This window comes from Mustela putorius, unplaced genomic scaffold (assembly GCF_011764305.1).
Source record: "Mustela putorius furo isolate JIRA1106 unplaced genomic scaffold, ASM1176430v1.1 tig00000083_pilon_pilon_pilon, whole genome shotgun sequence".
NCBI classification, from domain to species: Eukaryota; Metazoa; Chordata; class Mammalia; order Carnivora; family Mustelidae; genus Mustela; species Mustela putorius.
Genome location: NW_025421273.1, coordinates 23,985,800 through 24,013,714, shown reverse-complemented (window position 1 = coordinate 24,013,714; position 27,915 = coordinate 23,985,800). Strand labels below are relative to the sequence as shown.

At 41.4% G+C, this 27,915-nt stretch overlaps 1 protein-coding gene across 2 annotated transcripts in view; it reads left to right on the top strand.

The window, feature by feature from the left end:
• The window catches only part of FAM184B (family with sequence similarity 184 member B), a 183,182-nt gene that overhangs the window by 8,302 nt on the left and 146,965 nt on the right, over positions 1 to 27,915 (top strand). The window contains exon 3 of one of the 2 annotated variants that reach the window (XM_045075998.1): positions 10,342 to 10,468. In XM_045075998.1, the coding sequence (XP_044931933.1) occupies positions 10,409 to 10,468 (60 nt within the window). In that variant the 5' untranslated portion in view covers positions 10,342 to 10,408. Of the gene's footprint in view, positions 1 to 10,188; positions 10,469 to 27,915 lie in introns of those variants that run through there. The other variant, XM_004773412.3, reaches the window with a different exon arrangement.

Genomic DNA, 27,915 nt, shown 5'->3' with positions numbered 1-27,915 from the left:
GTTAGAAGTACACCAAACACACATTTTTGGATTTTGGATGATGGACACATTCTGGAGCATCACTATGTTATGAATATAAATCTCAAATTTTATTTCAGTTTTATGTAATTAGTTATTACAATTTTAGTAGTCAGATTTTAGAAGCTTGACATTGAAAATATAGTAAAATTGTAGTTATGTCAGCAATTAGATCACTTCTTCGGGTATCATACTCCACAACTGCATTAGATGCTCCAGTAAACCACTGCAGAAGGCTTTTTCAGGGCAGAAAAAAAGCTATTATAACTTTTTTTGTAAAAAGAACTTTGTCCCTTGCTTAGGAAAACTCTCAAAATTCTTCTCTTTACAAAAATGATGCATAGCACTGTCAACATCATTTAAATTTTAGCCTCTCTTGATTCAAAAGCATAAGAAATCACCTACTTTAAAAATAACATTTTGAAATTTCATAAGGAATTACCTACTTTAAAAATAACATTTTGAAATACTATCTCTCATCTTCCATACTGTTTTTGCTATCAAGCTACAGTTAAATCTAGTGATAGCTCCATAATATATTCCCATATAATGCTTTAGGGTTTTTTCTGAGTTTTGATTGAAGATTTTCCCCATAATTTGTTTATGTCATTATTATACAATCAAATAAATTTTTACTTAATTGCAGATGATTATGTGTGGTGAAGTGTGTTTTCTCTTTCATCAAATCTATTGTGTAAACCGTGCCACATCAGTTTGTCTATCTGCCTTTTTTTTTTTTTAAGTAAGGGATAATATTCCCACAGTGAAATATGAAAAGTACACTAATCTTAAGTGTACTTTATGATTTTGCACATGTACACACTTGTGGTTTTTTTTTTTTTTAAGATTTTATTTATTTATTTGTCAGAGAGAGAGAGCACAAACGGGGAGCATCAGGCAGAAGAAGCAGCAGACTCTCTGCTGAACAAGGAGCCAGATGCAGGACTTGATCCCAGGATCCTGCGATCATGACCTGAGCCAAAGGCAGATGTTTAACCAACTGAGGCACCCCTATTTTCTTTAATTCATCTGTTAATTTCCGTGAATATTTTATAGTGTATATAAAATATTAGTATGGTGTGATACTGATTCCTAGGTGAAGAAGTACATTATTGGGAATGCATGCTCAAAAAGTTCCTGCTGACAGATTGCTTGGTCAGTTTGGAGATGTCCTTTGTATACCGATTGCCATGGGAGCTCAGAGAGCATCTCCAGCTGGAATAGTCAGGTCAGGACTTCCTCAAAAGTGTGACCTGAGCTGAAAATTGACAGCTGACAGGACTGAAATAGGAGAGAGGACAGGAAGGACATTATAAAGCAAGACCTAGAAGAAACTGACAAGGTTTGTTGGAGCTATTAAAGCAATTTTCAAAGTGGGGCCTGATATCATCCACAACAGCATCACTGAAGGTCTTGTTTAAATGCTTTACTCATACCTCCTAAATCAAAATTTCTGGTATGGGGTGTCTGAAATGCTCAATTTTACCAAGTTCGTGATAATTTCTAGGTTAACCAGAATTTAAAAAGTTCTAACTCCAGGGGTGCCCGGCTGGCTCAGTTGATAGACTATGTAACTCTTGATCTTAGGGTCTTGAGTTCAAGCCCCACAGTGGGCATAAAACTTACTTTAAAAAAAAAATTCTAAATCCATGTTAATACTCTGGACAATACTTGGGTTTATAGTGCAGAGACAAAGTGATCAAGTGATCAAGGAAACTGAGAAATGGCTACACTGAAATATTCAACCATAGATAGGTCAGCCATATTACTGGTACTAAACTTGGTTAAAAGCACACATTGAGTACTGAGCACTCTATTGCTGTGTAATCAAGAGAATTAAAAAGCACCAGTTTCATTCTTCTTTTGAATGTTGGAGAGTTCTATTGTTTAATGATCTCTGAACTCCAGAAAAAGACAGAAAAGCAGCAGTATTGCTCCCTGATTCACTTCCTACCTGTTTTCCCTAAGGCAAAATTAGATGTACTTTTGCAAAATGGTTGTTGACTCTTTCAGGTATTGAAAAGACTACTACCATGAACTGCTCGTAGCTCCTGTACTCAACTCTTCTTTTACCCCTGTGTTTCACACCTTTGTTACCAGTTACACAATTTTAAGGTAGGAGGATGAAAAAAAATGACTACCAGTGCTAGAGTTCCTAGATTCATTTCCCACAAGCTGTTTCCAGAACCATGTGGAGCTCATGGTATTCATATTAATATTGATGAGAAATAGAAGCAAAAAAATGTTCACTTTAGCCCAGAAGGCTGACCTACAGCCTGTATAATTCTGATAAGGATCAAATTGTTGCTGATTGCTACATTCTTAAAGGATCTCATGACTGCCTATATATCTCACAGACAGTTACTATTGAACTGAATGGGAAGCATCAGAGAACTCTTTTAAAAGTTGATTTACAAGTAGAAATTTAAAGAAGACATTTAAGATCTAATACTCCCTGACTGTTCCCTCCCCCTTGAGCACTAGGCATATAACCATAGCTTCACACAGCAGAAGTGTAGCTTTTTTGCCCAGGGGTCCTGTCCCCATGCTACTTACCTAAATAAACTCACTAAGTTGCACCAAACAATGTCTCAAGAATTCTTTCTTGACCCTTGTGCTCCACACCCCTGCAATAGTATAATCTGTCTATAATATTGCCACAAAACATTTTATTCCAAAACATCATGTCCTGTGGTGTTGTGTTGAGATACTGTAATCTCAGTGCAAGTGTTGTCTTTATTTTCCTCCTCTGGAGATAAGATGGAAGACCTGATCCCAGGCTACCTGGGATCCCAGGCTACTGGGAACTCCCAGTCGAATGGGAGGACTTTGGAAGAATTCACCCAGAGCCAAACAAAAGAGATAAAAGCTTACTGGACACACAGCAAGGGGGCAGTGGGCAGGACGGCAAAGAATAAGCTGTCTGCCACAGGGCAGTGGTGAGGGGCTATAGTTGCAGGGCAGAATGAGGAAATACAGAATTTTCCCTTTTTTGGTAACTGTGCCTGGTTGTAATTGGTCAGTTAGGGACTTGGCTATTTCTAGGTGGGTCACAGAATAAGCCTGATTACATTCAGCTTGGTGGTCACTGTGGGCCCTTTTACCTTACTCAGGTGTCCATTGCTCAAGCTTCTTGTCTGAAAGCAGGCTCTACACTACCTTCGATGAAATCCTGGTACTAGTTAATGTGTGTGAGGATTACAACAAAGGCATGGTGCCAGTTTAAGATCTGTGTTCATTTCTTGCATTCTTCCCTCAAAAAGGGGGGAATCTTTGACAGAGAACTTTAACTTTTAAAAATATGGTAAAGGTGCTACTCAGAAATCCAGAGCTTTGAGCAGATATTTGAGGGACTTGCAAACTAGTCTAAAAGATGAGTAGTATTAAAAAAGTAATAATAATTCAACCAAGTAATTTGAAGGTCTGACTGGCTTTATTAAGCAATTCATGAGTCGGGTAGCATCCTGCCAAGTAAGTAGACAGGAGCTCCAAGGAGTTGGAGTACAAAATGGAAGTTTTTAAAGGAGGGTGGGTGAGGCAAGGAAGTTCTCAGCAAAAGAAAGAAAGGATTCTTCCAGGCAAGGTCACTTTCCCTTTAGGAGGAATGGCAGGGGGTGTCTTCATGCAGATTACCTCATCATTCTCTGTGACAGATTACCTTAGTGATTCTTATCAGAAAATTCCTGACAGACCAGTTAAGACAACATTTGTGGGGGAGCTTGAAATCACAATTAACATTAGACACTGAGCCCTGGTTTGGTGACTTGGCCTAAGTGACACCATTTTGGGCCTGTGGTTTTCATTTTAACAGTAGGAATAAGGCACAGTAGGGAAAAAGGCCTTCTGTGTAAAGAGGTTAAGTGAAATAAACACTCCACTCAAGAATGTGATCTTGGTTTCAGATGAGTAGTAGAAGTATATTAGTAGTAATGACAATCAATTTTCCCATGCAACTTAACTGATAAGGAGAGAAAACTCTGACTAAGCAAAGGCTAAAAGATTAGTAAATTTCTATTAAAGAGATCACAAGGCAGCACCTAGATTATCAGTGTGGTAAAGATGAATTATTCAATACCTATTGAGACAACTATATAGCCATCTGGAAAAACAGGTCTGTATTCTAACTTCACACAGAAAATAGAAGATCAATAGCTTTGCCTATATAAAAATTGAAAAAATTTATGGAGCATGTCAACCAAGAAAAGAATTCACTGAAAATTTAAGCAAACAGACAGTTATCTAGGCAATTCGGATTGTAATTTGGGAGGCACAGATTCCGATAGAAACCTGAATTGTGTTCCAAGGAAGACCAAGAGAGAGCAGAGTTTTATAGGCAAAAGTCTATGAGTGTAGTTCTCATTCAGGTCCTTTATGCAAAGGAGGGATTGGAATTATAGTAGCTGGGATTGGCTGGATTAATATGAAAAGGGATTGAAATTTGTTGAACATATTGACTCATTTGGAAGTGAAGAGTGCAGGTGATTCAGGTGTTCTATGTTATGGTGAGGAGAAAGTTAAGTCAAGGCTGAGGGTTTACAGCTAGCTGAAAAGTTCGGTTTCTAAGTTGAGGACATGCATAAACTCCTCCCTACCCTATGGCTTCCCAACCCTATTTTTTATGATTATGATTATGATTATGATTATTTTGCAAGAGAGAGAGCATGCTTTAGCAGGGGAAGAGACCAAAAGGAAAGTTAGAGAGATCATCTTAACCAGGTTCCACACTCAGCTTGGAGCCCAGCTTGGGGCTTGGTCTCATGACCCTGAGATCATGACCTGAGCTGAAATCAAGAGTAAGATGTGGGGCGCCTGGGTGGGTTAGTTGGTTAAGCATCTGCCTTTGGCTCAGGTCATCATCCCCCTGCTCAGCGGGGAGCCTACTTCTCCCTCTCCCTCTGCCTGCTGCTCCCCCTGCTTATGCACACACACTTACTCTCTCTCGCTCGCTCGCTCTCTTAAAAAATCAATAAAATCTTAAAAAAAAAAAAAAAAAAAGTAGAATGCTTAACAGAGTGAGCCAGCCAGGCCCCACCTCCCAACCCTATTTTAAAAAGAGACTCTCTTAGCTAAGGTTGCTTGCTTTACCTTGGAAATCTCCTTTTACAAGCATAAGAAAGCTAAAATAAATCACTAACTGGGTGAAATGTTTGCAATATATACCATAGGCCCAGTGCCAAAGGTCCCTACGAGGAAAGATCTTGTAATACATGTTAAAAATTATTAAAGACAATTTAGGTAATATAAAACTTCAATACTTCATGAAGTGGACAGACTCTTTTTTCAGAGACTATAAAGAGGGTAGAAGGCAAGAAGCTTTTATAAAGGTAAAGAATAAAGAACAAGGGGTGGGGTGCCTGGGGGGCATAGTCAATTAAGCTACCAACTCTAGGTTTTGGCTCAGGTCATGATCTCAGGGATGGAGCCCGGCGTGGGGCTCCATGCTCAATGCAGAGTCTGCCTAAGATTGTCTCTCTCTCCATCTGCCCCTTCCCCATGCTCTTTCTCTCTCTCTCTCAAATAAATAAATCTTAAAAAAAAAAAAAAAAAAGAATAAGGAAGAGAAGAATGGAAAATATCTGATGGCTAGGGCCACACAGTCAACCTTGTTTGGAGTTAAGGAGGAAGAGGAAATAAGTACAGAGCCCAGAATTGGCTTGGCATATGAGGATTGGCTGACTGGATATATTGTGTTTCTGGTTAGGCAAAGCACTAACAAGGACACAGAAGTTATCTTAAGTTTCAGGCTGTTGATGTGACATTCTGAGCACTTTGTCTTGGGCCTAGAAAGTTATTTCAACACAAGGAAGAAAGCCCAGTGAAAACAATTAAAAAAAAAAAAAGTTTAACTCCAGTAACTGATCAGTTTCTGGAAAGGTCTTCCAACAGTCCTACAATATTCATGTAAATGGTGTGTAGAGGGAGACATTCTTTACCTATTAAAATGGAAGCTCTCTGAAGATCAATACCTGCTAGTTTTGGCAAGGGTATGGGAAAACACGCATTTTTGTACCCTCTTAATGAGAGTATAAATTGGCATAACTTCAAAAGAATGGTATAACAATATATCATCAACATTTAAAATTTGCTGACTTATTGAAACTGGTTTATTAGGATTTATTCCTATGGAAATACTTGCACATGTGTGCAAAGATCCACGTATGATGTCATGTAGGAAGTTATCTTGATTCAGTGGTAATCTCCAAATACACTATCAGGCAGGCTATCCCATATGTCATGGACAGGAAACTCTATGGCCCAAATTAAGATGCTCAAAATCACATGGTTGAGTCAATCACTTTTCAGTAGAAGTCAGTTGGATAGTAACAGTTAAGACATTTGGGATAAGGTGCCAGGGAGCTAGGAGGACGATATTTATCCAAATCCTGTGTTAGGCAGTGTTTATGTCCTATCTGCCACATTGACCTTCACTCCTGACAGGGCTGTTATGGGGACCACTGCTGAAATTGGAAATGCAGCTCAGCAGATAGAGGGGTGCCTAGAGCTGACACATGCTTCTATCAGAAACGTGCAGAGCAAGTATGCCTGGTTAGAGGTCTGCTGTAAGCCATGCTATCTGTGTTTTTCTGGGACAGAACATATATATGGGGGATGGGTGTGAAAAACAAATAGCATTTGGGGAGATACTGTAGCTATCAGCCTGAAGGTGATATTATCTTAACTTAAACTTGGCCTTTCCATTATTTTGAGTTAGTAACCCTCTTGTTTGTTCCATCTTTTCCACGTATATTCCATTCTATCTTTATCGTGTCTTACAATATGCTTTCTATACTTAACACACCTTAACAATTTTATCTCATAAGCTATTTGCTTTCCCATTATATTAACACATGAGTTTTATATGTCCTTTTTGTTTTCCCTGTCCTTTAGAACAGATGTGAATATTGCTGGGTGCCTGGGTAGTTCAGTTGGTTGAACATCTAATTCTTGGTTTTAGCTCAGACCCTGATCTCAGGGGCTTTAGATCAAGTCCCGTGTTGGGCTTCATGCTGGGTATGGAACCTGCTTAAGATTCTCTCTCTCTTGGGCACCTGGGTGGCTCAGTGGGTTGGGCCTCTGCCTTCGGCTCAGGTCATGGTCCCAGGGTCCTGGGATCGAGTCCCGCGTCGGGCTCTCTGCTCGGCAGGGAGCCTGCTTCCCTTCCTCTCTCTCTGCCTGCTTCTTGGCCTACTTGTGATCTGTGTCTGTCAAATAAATAAATAAAATAAAATAAAAATTAAAAAAAAAAAGAAAAAAGATTCTCTCTCTCTTTCTCCTTGCCCTTCCCCCCACCAAAAGAAAGAAAATGCACATAGCAAACATATATGAAACATCTTACTTAAAATATTTTTTTAAAAAATTTCAGTAGGGGTTAGGATAAATATGTGATTTTGTATAGAGATACTGATTGTTCAAAATACGAATGTATATCTTTAATGACAAAAGAAGAAAAGATGTCTATTTTATATGAATAAATAGGGTTCAAAAACATGATGTACAGTATTCATTTGTTTTAAATATGCATTTATGTACATAACATCTTCTAGACGTGTACAGAAAGGACATCTAAAAGAATCTTCTCTAAAATATTAATGGTAGTTTTTTCTAAGTGTAGGATTGGGGGTAATTTTTTGTTTGCTTCTTATATTTTGTATTATTACAGATGAGTTTTGTGGGGAGAGGAGTACTGTAAGAGGCTTACATTTCTATAATCTACAGAAAGAACAAATCAATTATGGCTTTTAAGAATTTTAGATTACCAGCATTGCGCTCTTCAAAGTCAGATAGACTCAGATCCATTACCAGCTGTATAAAATCGGGTGCTTAGCCTCCCTTATCTTCAATTTCCTAGTCTGTAGAATGACAATGATAATAAGTACCTTAGAGGAAGTAAGAACGTGTGCAAAGAGCATAGCACAATGCCAAGATCATAATAGTGGTCTAATAAATGTTCCCACCCACACACCATATTTGATATAGTGCTTAATTCCCTTCTGCCCTCTATAGTTTGAAAGAACCTAATAGTGTGAAAGAACCTACTAACCATAGTGCTAGGAAATCTCAGCAGCTGCAGAGAACTCTTTCCAAGACAGGTCAGCTTATATTATCTTGCCTACTTAGTAGCTATGGTTCAACAAAGCCTGATAAGAGAGTCTGGGGTTTTCCTAGGCTTCCATGAAAAATTTGAAAGTATGGGGTGCCTTGCTGTCTCAGTCAATTGAGCATCTGCCTTCAGCTCGGGTCATGATCCTGGAGTCCCTGGATGGAATACCACTTCAGGCTTCCTGCTCAGCTGGAAGCCTGCTTCTCCCTCTGCCTACTCCTCCCCCTCTTGTGCTCTCTCACTCTTACCCTGTCAAATAAATAAAAATCTAAAAAAAATTTTTTTTTGAAAGTATAAGGTATCCCACTGATGGGGCACCTGGGTGGCTCAGTTGGTTAAGTGTCTGCTTTTGGCTCAGGTCATGATCCTAGCTTCCTGGGATCAAGCCCTATGTTGGGCTCCCTGCTCAGGGGCGTCTGTTTCTCCTTCTCCCCCTTCCTCTGCTCCTGCTCTATCTCACAAATGAATTTTTTAAAAATTCTTAAGAAAAAACCCCACTGGAAAATATAACAGTCCCTAGACCTAATAGGATCATATTTAAATAAGTAAAACTTGGAGTTAGATCACAGACTTAACAAACCATAGTGTGAATTCTCAACCCCATTCAGACCAGATGTCACTTTTTAAAATAATGTTCATTTTACTATACTGAAATTCAGAGATAATTTTTTAAATGAGCACACACATTTTTAAAAACCAGTATAATTTCTTGATATTAAGATAAAGAAATAAAAGGAAAGTCATTACAATTAAGTATGTATTTCAATATATGAATGATCTGATAAAATTAACTCTATGACTTAATGTATTATTCCGATGCTTGGACATCTGGGTAGACTCACCATGAACAGGTCAAATACAATACAAGTGTGTTGTATTGGCAACCAAATAGCATGAGCCATGTTGTCATTGATGATGTGATTTTCCAAAATGGTGAACAACTTTTTTGGTAACATTTTTGGACTAAAAAGGCTAATTTCCCTCTAGTTTACACAGTGGTTGAATTCCTAGAGGTAATAAGACCCTGCAAAAGTACTTTAAAGGGAGCTTGTTTAAAATGTGGGTTCTTGGACACTTAACTCCAAGTATTTTGACTCAGGGAATCTAGCTTAGGACCAAGACACTATATCAAGAGAGATTTTGGTTTGGGCCTTCTGTTTTCTAAATGCACTGGGAAACTGAGATGTTGTCTCAGAGAGGAAATCCAAACTTAGTAGAATTCACAAACCCAGGTTGGCCATTCCTACCCAGTGTAGAATCCTGGGGCCGAAGTAAGAAATTTAGAATAGGAGTATCTTGGTTCAGACACAACTGGGCGTTCCTCTCTTTCTCGTCCCAGATTTCTGTCACCAGCTCCTCTCAGCCACCCCTTTGGCTTCTTCCCTTTGTTCGGTGATCTCTGGCAATCCTCCCGCATCGTCCGGGCTCCTCCCCAAGATGGGGGAAGGGGGGTTGCTACCCGCAGTCCCTGCTAGGGCCCACAGTGTGCACCCGGGTCCCGGTACCACGTCGCGTCCCCCCGACTTGCTCTTACCTCCCTTTCCCTCTCAAGACCCCCTGGCCGCAATCTTTGCCTTCAGCGCCGAGCTCTGAGGCTCGGGAGCCTGGGGCTGAGGGCGCTAGCTGGTCAAGGTGCCCTGTCCCTCGCCACCCGTCCACCCCGGAGAACATCAACAAGGGCCCCTTCCCAGACCGTGCTCCCGGCTGCCCGAGGCTGAAGCCGGCCCTAATTCTTCCGTTGGCTTGGGGTGCCCACCACCGGCAGTCGCTGCTGAGTCGGGAGCTAGGAGCCACCCACGTGTCCAAGAGCGCGGCGCGGGGCCAGCGCAAACCTCTCCAAGGCCGGCGGCTTCTGGTCGCTGAAGCTCCACTGTTGCAGGCGAAATCCGCACCGGCCAGAGAGCGGCGCGCGGGTCGCGAGCCGCACGTGCGGATCCTCGGCGTCTCGCCGCAGGGTGCGGGTGTCCGCAGAGCCCGCGAGCTAGCGAGCGAGCGCCGGAGCAGGGAGGGTGGACTCGCGAACCGCCGAAAGGCCAACACCTCGGGGCGGCAGAGGCCGCGCGGCGGTGCGGGCGGCGGGACTGCAGTGCCACCGCTCCGGAGAAAGCCCACACGCTCACAGGCCCGCGCGCGCACGCACGTGCACACCGCGGGCAGCGAGAACACGAGCGAGAACCCTTGAGTGTTGGACGCGTTATAGCCATGGCTTCTGTCCTCAACAGCAAAATTCACGCGTCCGGGACTTGCCAGGGCTCCAAAGCTGATGCCCGCGGTGGCGCCGACTGGAGAATGGACTGGGATCCCGACATGCACGTGAAAATGTGCAAGAAGATCGCCCAGCTCACCAAGGTAAGGTGAAGCGCTGCGGTCCAGCGAGCTGCGCGCCCTGGGTGGTGCCCCCAGGTTGGGGGAGAGCGGACGCGACCAGGGGAGGCCCATACTGAATCCGAGCAGAAACTTTGTCTGGGAGGCCAGTCGGTAAGGGAAGCGGTCCTAAACCTTACTGGTAAATTGACCTTCTGGAAGCACCTCTCTGGAGAGAGAGGATTCTTACCAAAGAAACTCCTACAGACTGCTTGCTGAGCAGGTGGTCTGTGCTCCCAAGGTGGGAAACAGTTGAATCGGTGCTAGTGTGAATTGTGTGTGTGTGTGCGCGCGCACGCACGCGTGTGTTTTCCTTTGCCAGTTCTGCTCAAATGATCGTGTCTGGAATGTTGTGATTTTATTCATCGCTGTACTTTACAGCTGGGGAGGTCATGTGGACTCTGTTTAAACACTTGATTAATTTTTTCCTTCATTCAACAAATATTTGAGCCATTTGTTGAGTGCCGGCAGCTTGCCTGGCACCGTACTAAACCTGGAAGGCAGCCCAGGGGATTTACTATCAAACTGGGTGCAGATGTTGTAAGAGCATAAATGGGGAAGTGCACCATTCCCCCATTAATTATTGGATTAGGAAAGACCTTGGGAGGTCAGCCAGCCCATCTTCCTACGTCCTCCCAGGGACAGTACTGAACCTCTCCAGGACCGGATGAAGACCACCAAGAGGATGCCACCTTGCCCTTGGTTAACTCTCTGCAGCTTCCCTATTAGGAGCTCCTTGTTGTAGGTTTCCCCTCTTGTGCCTTGTGTATAGATGGAAACAAGATTCCATTCTTACACAAGGTTCCAGTGGGAGAATATAGCTGTTTGCCTTGGAGTTTCCTTTTGACATCATAATAAACTCTTGATACCATGTCTGCTAGTGGAAGGGTCAGGTCCAGATTCTGTCCAGCAGTATATGGGACATGCTCTCTTCCCTGTCCTCCTCCAACCTCCCCATACCTTTTTTTTTTTTTTTTTTTTGGTAGGTTCACAGGCTCTTTCCTATTTTGCCAGAGGGAAGGGAGCGCAGGGACTTGAAAATGGACACTAGATGCCTTCTCCTGCCCCTCCTATCAACTTCCCCACATTCTTGGCATATGAGCCTGTTTCCAAACAGTGATCTCTTTAGTCAAGGATTGAAAAAAGGGATTGGAGATACCCCTTGAGGTTTTGGCATGTGTGGCTGGCACCACTGATCTAATCTACATTTATCCAAATGTGACATCAACCCCTAAAAAATATTGATTCAAGGCTCTAGACACAGTATAAGCCATCTCTATCTTTAAAGAATCTGAAATGTTTTTATAGACACAAGTTTGAAATATGGAAAGAAAACTCAGACGCTACTATATAATCAATTGCTAAGTTGGGTATTTCAAACTGTAAGTTCTATAGAAGTGGAAACAAAGGGTAAGTAATTATGGGCAGGAACATTTAGGGGAGATTTTTATCCCCTAAAGGGATGAACACTTTAATTCAGTTTGGATTTATAGAGTGCCTACTGTGTGCCAGGTGCTGTGCTGATTATTGATGGAATAAAACTGACTAAGACATTGTCCTTACCCCTGTGGATAACAAAAAGTTGAACAGATAATTTCAATACAATGTGGTAAGCATTCCACTCTGTAGTATTTATGGCACACCTATTAAGTGCCAAGCACTGAAGCTAACAGCAGTGGAGAAAGCAGCATGATCCCTGGCACACAGTAGGCAGTGTTTCTTCAAAGGATAGTTTGCATTAGAAATCATAATGGATTCTTATTAGGTAATGCCTCTCTTTATGGTTTTTATGCTAATTGCTTAAATTAGACATTTTAATATTGATATCAATGTGCTACCTTTCTTTTGGCTAATGTCTGTGTGTCACATATTTTCCATCTCTTTAGACTGAAACTTTCAGTAAGTTGGTTGTATTTCTGCCAGGTGAATTTAATCTTTGTGCATTGATTGTGATTACTAATATATTGGGGCTTATTCTTCTATCATGTTTTATGTTTCTGTGTGCTGTGCTTTTTCATTCTTCCTTTTCCTCTATCCCTGCCTTCTACTGAATTAGTAAAATGATCTATATTTCCTCATTTTCCACTGCTGATTTGAGGGCATTAGGCTTTATTTTTATTCTTCTCAGAACTTTTTTTTATTTTTCAACATATGTACTTAACTATAATTTTTTCTAACAAAGTTATGGTGTAATTCTTTCTTCCTGTAAAAGATTTTCTTTTAAGATTTATTTAGTTATTTCGGAGAGAGAGCAAGAAGGGGAGGGGGAAGGGGCAGAGGGAGAGAGAATATCTCAAGCAGACTCCCCACTGAGCCTGGTTTTCCACCTGGGCCTCCATCTTAGGACCCTGAGATCATCACCTTGAGATCATCACCCTGAAATCATGACCTGATCCGAGATCAAGAGTTAGGGGCTACACCTTCTGAGCCACCCAGGTGCCCCATTCCTGCAAAAGATTTTTGCATACTTTACCCATTTCACATTTGACATTTTTAGAACATTTGACATTTTTAAATTTGAAAATCATTTTTATGATCAAGTGTTAATTAAATTCACTGACATTTCATCACTTCTCACTATTTTTTTCTGGAATCCAAAGCCTTCTCTTTAGATGCACTTTTCTTCTAGCTGAAGTCTATTTCTTAGTAATTTTTGCTGTTGAGGTCTAGGTAGGGGAGGGAATTCTTTGTATATTTGAAACTGTCATTATTTTGCCCTCAGTGTTGGGTGATAATTTATTGGGTATAAAACTCTAGTGAACAGTTATTTTCCCAAAGCACAGTGATGAAAGTACTCCATTGTTTTCTGGCACTGGTTGTTGCTGGTGAAAGTTCTGCTGCTAGACTAACTTTCATTCCTTTGTGGTCAGTCTGCCTTTCCCTTGATAACATGTAATATGTGTGTTTGTTTTGTTTTGGTGTTCAGCACTTTCACCAGGACTTACTATATGTTAGTGTACTTTCTGTTGAGGACTGGTGTGCTCTCTTTAATTCTGGAAAATTATCAGTGACTTTCTCTTCAGATAATGTTTCTCTGTCATTGCCTACCTTTTCTTTTCTGGAACTGCCATCAGGTCAGTGAGGAAGCCTCTTCATCTATACCCTGAAATGTGATTTAAAAAAATTTTTTTTGCTTCCGTGTTGGATTCTGATAAATTCCTTAATTAAATCCTTCTGTTCACTAGTCCTCTAAATAAGTTGTTTAAGTTTTTTAACTTTTGTCAAAGATTTTCCAGCCTTAAGTCTTAAGTCCTGTCAAGTTTTAGAATTTCAATAATTATATTTTTCATTTCTAAGATTACTTATTTCCTCTCTGATTTTAATAACTTGATTTATTGAAGTATAATTTATATATTATAAAATTCATCTATTTAGGTGTACGATTCAACATTTTTTAGTAAATGTTCAGAGTTATTACCTATAACTGTAATCCAGTTTAGGACATTTACATCCCATTTGTCGTCAGTCCCCATTCTCACCCCTACACCAGGCAATCATTAATCTACTTTCTGTCTCTATAAATCTGTCTTTTGCAGACCCTTCAACTCAATGAAAGATAAAATATATGGTATTTCCATCTGGTGCTTTTCACTTAGTTGCTAAATCTTAGCAGAATGTTTCTGAGGTTCATTCATGTTGTAGCGTATGTCAGTCATTCATTCCTTTTCACTGCTCACTAGTATCCCATTGATGGATACGTACCTTCTGTGGGAGACATTTCGGTCATTTCCTCTTTGTGGCTATTGTAAATAATGTTGCTATGAGCATTACATTCCTATGCAAGTCTTTGTGTGGACAAACATTTTCATTAGACTTGGTAGATATGTAGAAATTGAATTGTTGGATTGTATGTTATTTTTTAAAAAGATTTTATTGATTTGGGAGTGAGAGGGAGTGCACACATGAGTGGGAGGGGGGGATGCGGCTCAGAGGGAGAAGCAGATTTCCCGCTGAGCAGGGACCTCCTCCTCCCCCACATGCAGGGCTCTGTCCCAGGACTCTGGTATCATGACCTGAGCTGAAGGCAAGTTCTTAACCCACTGAGCCACCCAGGTGCCCCTGAATTGTATGTTATATTTATGTTTAACTTCTGAAGAAACAGCCAAACTGTTTTCCAAAGTGACTGTATCATCTTACATTGTTCAGCCTACTTTCCTAGGAAAACCCAATCCAACCCCATGCTCCCAGTTCTCGAGTTACAGTGAAGTACATTTCTTTCCTTACTCCACAATTCATTCACTTACCTTCCTTTTTTTCTTTATGTTTACTCTCCTGAAATGTCTTCATTTCTAAAAGTTGAATTCTACTTATATTAAGTCTCATTCCCCCCCCAAAAAGCCTTTGAAAAACCTAGCTTTTGAAATTAACCATGTATTCATTAATTATTAATTGTGCATTCATTATTCTCTCTTACATCTGTTTTTCCAGAAGTTTGTACAATGCCTGGCACATGGTAGACTCTCAGTAAGCTTGTTAAATTTAAAGTTTCCTCCCACAGATTTGGTTAACACTTTTTTCGTGATATTTATCCATCTGGTATCATAGTTGATTTGTATATACACATACATGTACATATGTATGTATTTGTACATATATATATGTCCCTTAAAAATCATAAACTTGGGGCACTTGGGTGGCTCAGTGGGTTAAGCCTCTGCCTTCAGCTCAGGTCATGATCCCAGGGTCCTGGGATTGAGCCCCGCATCAGGCTCTCTGCTCAGCAGGGAGCCTGCCTCCCCCTCCCTCTCTGCCAGCCTCTCTGCCTACTTGTGATCTTTGTCTGTCAGATAAATAATCTTTAAAAAAATCATAAAAAACAATCATAAACTTGAATCTATTCACAATACTTTGCACCTGATAGACACTTAACATATGTTAGGGTAGTAAATATTCATTCACATGGTTGTTCAAAGTCCAGGGTGCACATTAAAATCCCCTAGGTAGCTTTTAAAAATATACCAGTGATCACGACGACAACTAGATGGATCCCAGACTGAAGTCTCTTCTGGAGGGAAAAATGTGGCAAGGAGACAGTCAAGTCTATGGACAACTGGAATATGATGATAGGTAGATGAAAAGCATGCATGTCAATGTTAAATTTGCTGGAGTTGAAAATATACTTTGTGGCTATGCAACAACATATCCTTATTCTGGGCTAGTGCACATTGAAATAGGTCTTACTATTTTTTTTTTTTACAAAATTATTTATTTGAGACAGAGAGAGACAGAGAACACACATGTATGCGAGGGGGTTGCAGGTTGGACAGAGGGGCAGAGGGAGAGGGAAAAAGAAGCCCTAGCAGACTCCTCACTGAGCATGGAGCCCAGAGCCGGGCTCATTCTCACAACCCGGAGATCATGACCTGAGCCTAAATCAAGAGTTGGGACACTTAATTGACTGTACCACCCAGGCACCCCGAAATAGGTCCTCTTTTAAGAACATAAGTATAATGTCTTATTTTCAAAATATTTGATTTTATAAATAAAACATAGAAAGAGAGCAAATGGTAAAACAAATGGGACGAATGTGAGTCACTGGGGAGGCTCAGTAAAGGGTATGGGGATGTCCTTTGTACTGTTCATTTCCTAGCAGTGTGTTTCTAAGCTTGAAATTGTTTCCAAATCAAAAATTAAAAACAAGTGCAAAGCATGTAAGGCCCCAGGCCCCACCTGTGAAGGAAGGAGAGAACAGTAACAGGCACTGCTGCTTTCTGAGTCACTCAAGAACTCTTGATGTTTACTTGGGGTCAAGAACCACCATTTCAGAGCACTTGAAGGTTTAAATAGTAAAGTGGGCACAGAGGAGTCATTTGGGCCCTACGAGGTTCCAAATTCATTCCCCACTAAAGCCTTTGGGAAGCTTTTGGTTCTGAAAGCATCGGGCAGGTTTGCCTAGCCCTGCCCCTGGGCCTGTCAGGCCAGCCTCTGCTTTTTTCTTTTAGGGCTCCACATCCTCGTACCCAGAAGGTTTGGCACCCCTCATACCCAGGGATTCTCTGGTTCCAAATTTGAAGGAGGTATAGAATGTCTCGCTCCAAATAAAAGCTTTATATTAGAACAAGAAAATGAATGGGAGAGTTCCCTCTCTGTGAGCCATCTCTCAAACTGAAGGCTAACTCTCAGGACCTGGGACCACAAGCATGAAAACTGCATGCACATAGCACTCCCTCTCATCTCCCGATCAGAGGAAAAGCGCCCAGGAGACAAGGAGCGGTCTCGTTAGGTGCCAGAATCTGCTAAGCTAAAAGTATAAGGAGTAGAATAACTCGACAGGACCCTCTCAGTCACCCTTTGAAAAGGATCTGTGCACAAAGCCCCAAACAATAGTCACTGCATGATACATTATTATAAGACTACCTCCTCTATTGTTATACTTTCATCCCCTTATCTGTTTTATTTAAAATTTATTTATTTGAGAGGGAGAGAAGAGACAACACAGTGGAGGGAAGACGGGCAGAGGAAGAGACTCTCAAGCAGATTCCCCACTGAGCGAGGAGCTTGACCTGGGACTTGAGCTCACCACCCTGAGATCACCACCTGAGCCAAAACCAAGAGTCAGACTCATAGCTGACTGCAGCCTCCAGGCACCCATCGACTTATCTATTTTATAACTGGAAGTTTATAGCTCTTAATCTCCTTCACCTATCTCCCTAACTCTTCCTTTCTAGCAACTACCAGTTCGTTCTGTATATTTATGAGTCTTTCTGTATTGTTTGTTTGCTCATTTGTTTTGTTTTTTAGATTCTGCATATGAGTGAAATCACTGGGTATTTGTGTTTTTCTGTCTTATTCCACTTAGCATTGTACCCTCTAGATCCATCTGTGTTGTTGCAAATGGCAAGATTTCATTCTTTTTTGTAGTTGTGTTCTTTGCAAAGGCTTTGACATACTTACTCATCCTCTGTGTGCACAGCAGTTCTGCACAGCAAGAAGGGAAGCACCATCTCTAATCGAGGGAGGAAAAATCCAAGACCCAGGAGTGGGCCAGCATTCTTGCCTGATGTTACATTAGTACGTATTGACAGAACCAGGGCTGGGTGTGTTTGTGGGGGGGCGAGGTGATATTTCTACCCTGGTCATCCTTATGTTTCCATAACCTCTCCCAATCATCTTTACTACTTTTTCCCATGGAGGGAGAAAGGTGTATCCAATTAGTGAAGCTGAGAGCAGGGACTGGGCAGAGATCTTTCCTTAGCCTACCTTTTCCCTCATGGAGTAATCTGCTCATAGAGGCACACATTCTACTCTGTCTGCCAGGGCATCGATTTTTACATGATCTCACCCTAGTCCAACGTCTACTAAGAGAGATGATATTGATGTGTGGGGGAGATAGTGAATGTTTATAGAGATTGAGTGGATGATACTGTTATGGGAATAGGTCCTGAGTATGATCAGAAAGATTAAGGAAAAACAATTATAATTTCTTTTTTTAAAGATTTTTTGTTTATTCATTTGAGAGAGAGAGAGAGCATGATCGGGGGGAGGGCCAAAGAGAGAGGGAGAAGCAGACTCCCTATCGAGCAGGGAGCCAGATGCAGGGCCTCCATCCCAGGAGCCTGGCATCATGACCTGGGGCGAAGGCAGATGCTTAACTGACTGAGCCACCCAGGTGTCCCAAAACAATTATAATTTCAATTCATAGTTATCTTTTCAACCAATTTAAACTTGATTAATTTCTAGAGGGCTACTTCTTACTCTTATTTATATTAGTAAATATAGATGAAAAATTAAATGAGAATAAACATGAAGACACCTGGAGCTAATGAACAATTTGGGGGTTTTCCTGGGACTGTCCTTCCTCCTGATCCTTACATGGTTGATATCAGCTAAAAGAGCATCTCTATTTAGAGAGGCCTTTTCTGACCTTCCAATGCAAAGGGGCGTCGCGACTTTCCTCATCTCTAATCAGAAAAAATTAGATCTTTCTTCCTCGGTGATTTGACAAAGGAGGTTTCACTAACTTAGTGTGGAGCATCTCACCCAGGGCTGTTTAATATCATCGTGTTGATAGATACTGGTCTCCCTTCCGTTTCTGAACTTGTAGAACTGCAGAGGGCCGGAGCTCTCGCCCAGTCCTCAAAACCAGCAATGGGACAAAGCTAGCCCTTCTCTGGGACGGAGAGGCAGTACCCCAAGGCAGTGGGAGTGATGCCTGTTAGCGACAGGCTGCCACTTGAGCCCTGTGTTTTCATGGCTTAAAGGTGTGGAAGTTTTATTGCACCAACTGACTCCTGCAGCTTCTCTGAAAATACCCTCCTGCTTGTTGGGGCTTGTTTGGGGACAGATGTTCAAGCAGTTCCATACCAGTTTGCTTTAGGATTCGAGACTGGAAAACTACAGATCTGTTTTAACAAGTCCTCTCCTTTGGAATCTTTCCATTTAATGATGTGATTCATGGTGTCAAGCTGGCTATCTCACAGAAATCTTTTTGCCATAAAACACTATGAGGTGCACTTGAAGTTGGATGTCTTTGAACCCGACCTGCTAAGATGCCTTCACTTTTGCATGACCCTTCCGGTGTCTGCATCCCTCCTTCCACACAGCAGCCAGAATGACCTTAAACCTGAATCACACCCTCACACACTGTTGGTGGGGACATACCACATGGCAGCCGCTTTGGAAAACGGTCTGGCAGTTCCTCCGTTAAACAGTTGTCATATGAACCAGCAATTCCTGAGTCCTCAAGAGAAATTAAAACATACACCCACACAAAAACTCACATACAGTTTTCAGAGAAGCACTTTTCATGATAGCCCCCAAAATGGAAATAAGCTAAATGTCCATCAGTTGAGGAACGGATAAATAAAATGTGATACAGAGTACAAGACGGTGGGGAGGGGGGCACGCAGTGCCTACGGGGTGCAGGGTTTCTTTTTTGGGGTAAAGAAAATATTCTAAAGTCAGTTGTAGTAAGGGTTACACAACTCTGTGAATGTCCTTAAAGCCACTGACTTGTACTTTAACTGGGAAAATTGTATGGTGTCAGAGTCATATCCCAATAAAGCTGCTAAATTAAAGCAGACGAAAGAAATCCAAACCAAACAAACTGAACCCTATCTTCCTCCTGCTTAAATGCAGTTCTGAAGCAAGTCCCAGCGACTTCACCCTGTAAACAAATAACAAATCAGCCCAACTCTGTTCCCCATTTCCACCTTCCCCTCTGCCCCTACCCCTGAGGAGCCTTGTGGCCCACCCTTGCCACCTCACATGGGGGCAAGAAAGAGCTTTGAAAATATAAACCAGAACATGGTCTTCTGTTTAAAACCCACCAGCAGCTTCCTGTTTCACTTGGAATAACATTTGTTCACTTAGAATAAATTCTCTGTCGTGGTCCTCTTCATCATCAAACTCTTCCTCCTCACCATCCTCATCCTCCTTGTCTTCCTCATCTTCTCCTTCTTCATCCTCCTCTTCTTCATCCACACCATCCACTGTCCATATGGATGGTGGCCACTGTCCATGTCTCAGTGTCATCTCTCGGGCCACGATGGTCTTCTTTCGGGCCTTCAGATGTGCCCGGCTTGTGCTGCTCAGTATCTCTGTTCTGTGGCTTCTTCTACCTGATCCTGACTTGGCTGACCGGGCTTGGCTCAGATGTCTCTTCAGACCAGGCCACCCTGTCTACCTGGACAGTGCTGCTGCCCAGCCCCTCTTGGAGGTCCCCTCAGCTCCATCGCTATCATCGTTTTTCCCTCTCGCTGTTGTCGCTTTCTCTTCTCTGCAAAGGAAATTTCTGGAGGGCAAGGATTTCTGCCTGCTTTGTTCTCTCCTGCACCTCCATGGCCTGAAACAGTGCCTGGTTAGTGATGGGTGCCCACAAGTGTTCGTTGATGGGCTAAATGCATAAAACTCTTCCTGGACCTCCCTTTGCTCCTAGCTTAAAATATGAAAATTTAACCACAGCCTATATATATATATATTTGGGTAGCTTTTTTTCAAGGCCAGAACTCAGGGGGTGCTAATCTCTAATTTTCAGAGTGGCGTGGAGAACTGGTCTTATCTGACAAATAAGAGGACTTCCCCCATTCCCCCATGGCCAGCATCTCACTTAGTCCCTCCCAGTCCCTGACCACAGATACAGAGTCTGACCAATCTTGGTGCCTCCATTGATCAGATTTAAATTCCTTCAGGACACGAGAATTATAAAACAGCAATGAGCAATCATACACCATTTTAGAAAGCACATCCATTTTATAAAATTCAAAAATACAAGCAAAAAAAAAAAAAAGACTTTAAAGCATCCCCAAACCTGTAATAACTATAGTGATAAAATAACTGATAATAGTTTTGTATACCCTACTGTCTAATTCCCCATGCAAACATAGACCTATAATTTCTAAAAGTAGAGTTACATCATACATAACTATTGTGTTGCCTGGGTTTCTTTTTTAACCTTTCACAATAGACCTTGAGCTTGCCAACACAACTTTTCATGGTTGTGTTAGTATTCCACTGTATAAATATTGTATAACTTCCTTCATCTATGGAACATTTACTGAGCACCTGTTATGTGCCAGGTAAAACAGCTTATCTCATGGACCTTACAGGCAAGAAAAATAGAAAGAATGTGAACAAATACAATAGAAGCTGTTTTATTCAATGTCATTTGAGCATTTTGAATAATTGAAAAATGAAAACCACAAAGGAAAAAACCTAACACATACATAACTTTGTCTTTTTTTTCTTTTAACTTAAAACAAAGGCCAACAAATTATGGCCCACAGGCTAAATCAACCCACTGCCCATTTTTGTATGGCTTATGAACCAGGAATGGTTTTTATCTTTTTAAATGCTTGAAAAAAATTTAAAAATAAGAACAATATCTTGTGACATGTGAAAATTATATGAAATTCAAATGTAGTATCCAAAATAAAGTTTTGTTGGAACACAGCTACATACATTCATTTAGGGATTATCTAGGGTAGCTTTTGTTCAGCACAAAAGCAATGGCAGATTTGAATAGTTGGGACAGATATTGACTAAAGCTTAAAATACTTACTATCTGGACCTTTACAGAAAAAAGCCTGAATACCCCAATTTAAAACATGTATATGAACACTTATTCACTAATCTTTTCCTGTGAGGCTCAGTTTTCATTCTTTGGGATGGCCTGCTATTTCGCTTTAAACTTTATTTGTCTTATATAAACTACAGCCATAGTTGGAGTGACCTTCTATTTTATCACCCGAATTGGATACTTCTGAGAGTGAAAGGGGGCACTACGCTGGGGAAGGTACTGAAACAACAGGTGTAAACAGAGACTGTCCTAGATTGACCTGGATAGGTCGTCACCCTACCCATGATGCACTTGTCCTATTTCCTACACGCATCTGTTCTATTTCCCATAATTCATCTCTACTCTTTCTTATTTGGGTGTCTTAATGTGGAGAATTGAATCTAAATATTCTAGATTATTTTCTTTAGCAATTTTCTTGTATTGAGTCTGTCCAAAGCATTCAACTTAGTTTTCATAGGAATAGCTTAGTTTTTACATTCAGATATAACTGACTTAATATGATGTTAGGTTACATATTTCAGCAGCAAATACAACTGGCACAATGTGGTGACAGTGTGAGCAGAATTGCTGTGGTTTTCCAGAGAAAGGATGAAGAGTTATTAAGTTATCCACAAGTTCGAATGGAGACAGGTTAAGACAGCTTCTACTGTTTTTATACAGCAATTGAATTACAATTTTGATATGCTACCAAGGAAGAAGTATGAAAACATTGAACAGCCTAAGGAATCAAGGAAGTTTCCCTTAGATAAGCAGGGACTATTATTGGTGGACATTTTGGTTGATTTTGGTTTTTCATTATTGTAATAGTATTATGGACATTTTTTTTAGAGAGGGAGAAGGGGGCAGGGAAGGGGCAGAGAAAGAAACAAAGAAAGACTATACATATATATATATATAGAGAGAGAGAGAGAGAGAGAGAGAGAGGAGAGAAAGAGAGAGAATGAGAGAGTACACAAAGGGAGAAGCAGAGGGAGAGGGACACACAGAATCTGTGCTGAACAGAGAGCCCAACATGGGGTTTAGTTTCACAACCCTGAGATCTTGACCAAAATCAAGAGTCAGACATTTAACCAAATGAGCCACCCAAGCACACCTGTGATGGACATTCTTGAGATTGTATCACTTCACACTTGCTAGATTATTTTCTTCAGTTAAATTTCTCTGAGCAAAAGTCACTTTGTTACAAATAGACTCCTATGAAGGAATATCAGGAAGACTGGAAGGGAGACCTGGAGAGAGGAGAATTTGGTGATTAGTTGAAAAGAGTCTCATAGGCAAGGTGTTCTTACTTGCTAACTTCAAAGCTTGCCATTTTTTAAAAAAAGATTTATTTTTTTATTTTTTAGAGAGAGAAAGAACATGTGCATGTGTGTGGAGGGGAAAGGGCAGGGGGAGAGGGAGAGAATCTCAAGCAGCCTCCACACTGAGCATGGAGCTCAATGCTAGGTTCAATCCCACGAACCTGAGATCATGACTTGAGCCGAAATCAAGAATCAGAAACTTAACTGCCAGGACCACCCAGGCATCCCCAAATCTTGTCATTTTTAAAGGCAATTATTATAACTCTCTTCCTCTATAATCCAATTACTGGAACATTTCTATGGAAACAGCACACTCATAGTGGCAGAGACAATGAATGGCGTATAGTAGTCCCGCTTTCTCCATGGTTTCAGTTACCTGGGGTCAACTACAGTCCAGAAACAGATGATTCTCCTGATATATTGTGATATATAGGTCACAATGCCTATGTCATTCCCCTCACTTCATCTCATCATACAGCATTTTATCAGCTCATATCATCACAAGAAAAAGGGTGAGTATGATAAGGTATTTTGAGAAAGACCACATTCACATAACTTTCATTAGTATAACATTAAAATTGTTCTATCTTATTAGTAGCTCTTGTTAATCTCTTACTATGCCTAATTTATAAATAAAGACACATTATAGGTATGTACGTAGAGGAAAAAACATACAGTATGTACATGTAGATTTGGTACTATGTGGGAGTATTTGGATATATCCCCCACAGATAAGAGTGGGGGAGAGTAACTGTAATTACTTTCAAACTGCAGTGACATAATCACAGGCGCAGGTGGTAAGCTCTCATTCTTACTGCTTGACAGACTTATTTGAAATTAATCACTATGTTCTGATTCTTCAGAGTAAGAAGACACACTAGAAAATGCTCATAGGTTGCTCAAGACTTCAGAGAAACAAGCAACCTTCTCAAAGCTTGGAGGTCCATTAGAACCAGTGGCACACCAGTGGTTCTCCCTGTCTTGTCCCTAGTCTCCTGAGAGAGTGTTTTTCTTAGCTATGGAATCTTCAGAACAGGAAGCGGAGACCTGCTGTTAAGTCATTGATGTCATCATCAAAATAGTATTCTTTTGAATACTAATACAGTCTTTTGAGGCAGAATGGTGGTAAAATCTTTCTGAAAAGTGATGCCCCTGCCTGCAAAGTCCTGAACAGATACCATAATAACTTTTCCCCTTGAGCTTCAGGCTTTCATTTGGTTAAAAAGCAGGCCCGAGAGACAGTTGCTTCATGCCAATTGTGTACCTGGCAGATGCTGTCTTCTCTTGTTGGTAGCTGTGGTAGACACACATACAAAAAAAAAAAAAAAAAAAAAAAAAAGGTCCCCTGATAGATATCAATTCTCTGGAATCTATGAATCCTACCTCGTGAGAAAAAGGGGTCTTTGCAGGTTCTGTTAAGCATCTTGAGATGAGATAGTCTTCCATTATCTGAATGAACCCTAAATGCAATGACAAGTGTCCTTAGACGAGAACAGCAAAGGGAGATCTGAGACCGAAGAGAAGACATGAAAGAGGTGAAGGCCATGTGAAGATGGAGGCAGAGCTTGGAGCAGTGGAGCCACCAGAAGCTCGAAGAGGCCAAGAGTGGATGATTCTCCCCATGAACTTCAGAAGGGAGTGAAGCCTGAAGGCACCTTGACTTTGAACTTCCGACCTCCAGCCTATGAGAGAATAAAGTTCTGTTTTTGTCTTTTTAAAGGTTTATTCCTTTATTTGAGAGAGAGAGAGAGAGAGAGTTGGGATGGGAAGGACAGAGGAAGAGAATCTCAAGCAGACTCCCCGCTAGGGCTCAATCCTATAACCCATGAGATCACGACTTGAGCCGAAGCCAAGAGTTGGAAGCTTAGCCCACTGAGCCACCCAGGTGCTCCATCAAGGTCTGTTGTTTTAAACGAGTCTGTGGTGACTCGTTATGGCAGCCACAGGAAGTAAATACGCCGGCTTTTTACAGTTCCCTCTTCCCCATTATTGACGGCTGCCTCAACCGTGCTGAGCCTCTCTCCTCTGATAACTGTCAGTGCTTTTCAACAAAAATTCAAACCAGCAAATGAAAACTTCTGGGTGGAGCCCAAGCAACTATGCATTTTTAAAACTCCACTGCAGGCTGTGACTTCAGCCTGACACTGAAGCCACTGCCTCTGTGTTTGTCTTATTTCCTGCATTTTTCTAAGAAGCTCTTTAGGCCTATACTCCTCAAATGTTGGTATTAAACACGAGTGGCCAGATCTTCCTGCAGCACTTCTATTCAGCCAGTCCATGGTGAGGCCTGAGAATAGGCATTTTACTTTTAATATTTTATTTAAATTCAATTAATTTAATATTATACTCATAGAGTGTATTATTAGTTTTAGGGGTAGAATTTAATGATCCATCAGTTACATACAACACTCAGTGCTCATTATTTCAAGAGCCCTCCTCAATGCCCATCACCCAATTACCCCATCCCCCACCCACCTGCCCTCCAGCAACCCTCTTTGTTTCCTGTAGTTAAGAGTCTCTTATGGTTTGTCTCCCTCTCTGTTTTTATCTTATTTTATTTTTCTGTCCCTTTCCCTATGTTTATTTGTTTTTTTTTTCTTAAATTCCACATATGAGGAACTCATATGATGTTTGTCTTTCTCTGGCTGACTTGTTGCATTTAGCATAACACCCTTTAGTTCTGTCCATGTCATTGGCAAGATTTCATTCTTTTGGGTGGCTGAGTAATATCCCATTGTATATATAGACCACATCTTCTTTATCCATCTGGCAATGGACTTCTGGGTTCTTCCCTTAATTTGGCTATTGTGGACATTGCTGCTGTAAGCATTCGTGTGCATGTGCACCTACAAATTACTATGTTTGTACCCTTTGGATAAATACCATAGTGTAGGTCTCTATTTAACTTTTTAAGGAACCTCCATTCTGTTTTCCAGAGTGACTTTACCACCTTGCATTCCCCCCAAAGTGTAGGGGGACTCCCCTTTTCTCTGCAGCCTCCCCAACATCTGTCATCTCCCGAGTTGTTCATTATAGCCATTCTGAGTGGTGTGAGGTGTTATCCCATTTTAAACCAGCTCAGGTGGGACGCCTGGGTAGCTCAGTCAGTTAAGCATCTGCCTTTGGCTCAGGTCATGATCTCAGGGTCTTGGGATTGAGCTCTGGGTCAGGCTCTGTGCTGGGCAGAAGCCTGCATCTCCCTCTCCCTCTGCTGCTCCCCCTGCTTGTGCTCTCTCACTCTCTCAAATAAATAAATAGATAGATAGATAGATAGATAGATAGAAAGTAAAGCAGCTCAGGTGATGCTGCAGACCTCAGGTTGAGCAAGCCATTAAGATGATCAGGATTCTCTATTCTGTCTTCTTCATTTTTGAACTTTCAGCTGTTTCTAGCATAGTGTCCTGCTCTTGGTAATACTCAGTAATATGAGTTGGCTTACTTTGAACTGTTAAACCCTCAGGACCAGGACTTCCTGTTACACATTTTTTATATATCTTCAGTGCCTCCATGAGCGTCAGGACTCAGGGATTTGGAGAGTGGATGTGGCCTCATATGAAAGTTCCCTTTGCTATTATTAAAACTGCCACCTATAAGCCTGGAGTTTCCTGCCTCTTTCTTTGTTCTGTCCTCGTGTTGTGCTCAGTCTCACATGGACACTGACCAATTACAGGTTTTGAAGGAGCGACAGATATTAATCTGCCTGGTTGACCCATGAGTCTTGGTCTAATTTTGCACTCCACTGACGATTTGGTTATGACGAGGATGACAGAAACATTTGGGGTGACATCAGAATCAGGGGCCTACAGATAGGATGTTGGGAAGTGGGTAGCATGGGGATGGTTAAGGGTGATACCTTGATATTTTGAAGATGGTTTGTCTAGATCATAGTTTTGATTAGGCCAAACTAGTGCCAAGACAGTGAGAAAGAACCTGTTTTCTGAATTTTTGTTCATCTTCTTGCCAGGGTACTCTGCCCTTGAGAAGCATGCCCCTGAAGCTTCTGCCTTTTTTTTTTTTCTTTTTTTTTGCACTTGCAAGCTCATTAATGGCATTTTCCCAGATACCCAGAAATAGCAAATTCCATTAAAAGGCTTATCATTAAACACAATACAGCTCTTTATGTGGGAGAAGGGTAGCCTCTGAATACGAGTCCATTAGGGCTGTGGGCTGGAAAAAATGGGTCAGCTTTCTTTTAAAGGAGAAATTAATACAGCAGGCAAGAGCCAGCAATACCGCCGACATTCATCTAGCAAAGCTTTTCCTCTTCCTACTGCCAAAGTATGCCTGTCCAGACTTGCTATTCCTGTCCTCAGCCTCCTGGAGCAGGGCCCATTTGTCCTAAGGAAACCTATCAAATTATCTGGCGACAGCCTAAATATGAGAGGGGAGATTAGAAGTGGGTATATGGGTGTGTGTGTGTGTGTGTCTGTGTTTTCACACATAGCAATACCTAACAATGTGAAATGCATTGCCTGTGTCCATGAGGTGTGTCTTGTTTGCTTATTTGTGAGAGCAGGGGCAGGCCAGAATGGTTTTGTTTATTTTAATATTTGGTTGACCTTGACGTTTCACCTCTCCAGAGCTTCAAAACCTCATCTACAAACTTGGTATTTTTGCCCATTCCCCATTTCCTCCATTGAACTGTTGCTAGATTCAGGTGAGAATGTATTTATGGATTCTCTTTTTTAAAGATTTTATTTATTCTTTGAGAGAGAGAGAATGAGAAAGACAAAGAGAGAGCGCATGAGAGAGGGGGAGGGTCAGAGGGAGAAAGGTGCAGGGAGTGAGATGTGGGCACTCCATCCTGGGACTCCAGGATCATGACATGAGCCAAAGGCAGTCACTTAACCAACTGAGCCACCCAGTGCCCTGTATATATGAATTCTTTACAAACCAAGCATGCTATGAAATCCTGAGCTGTTTTGGGGGGTACGATGTGATGGAGGGAAAGAGCCCTAGTCAGCCAGTCCGGGATTCACATCCCTTGGTGCTATGGAGCGTCTGAGCCTTAGAAAGTTACCTAACAATTCCTTAGATTCTTCACCTGACAAATATTGGAAGCAATACCTACCTTGATGTGTACAGAAATGACATAGCGAGTAGATTAAAAACAC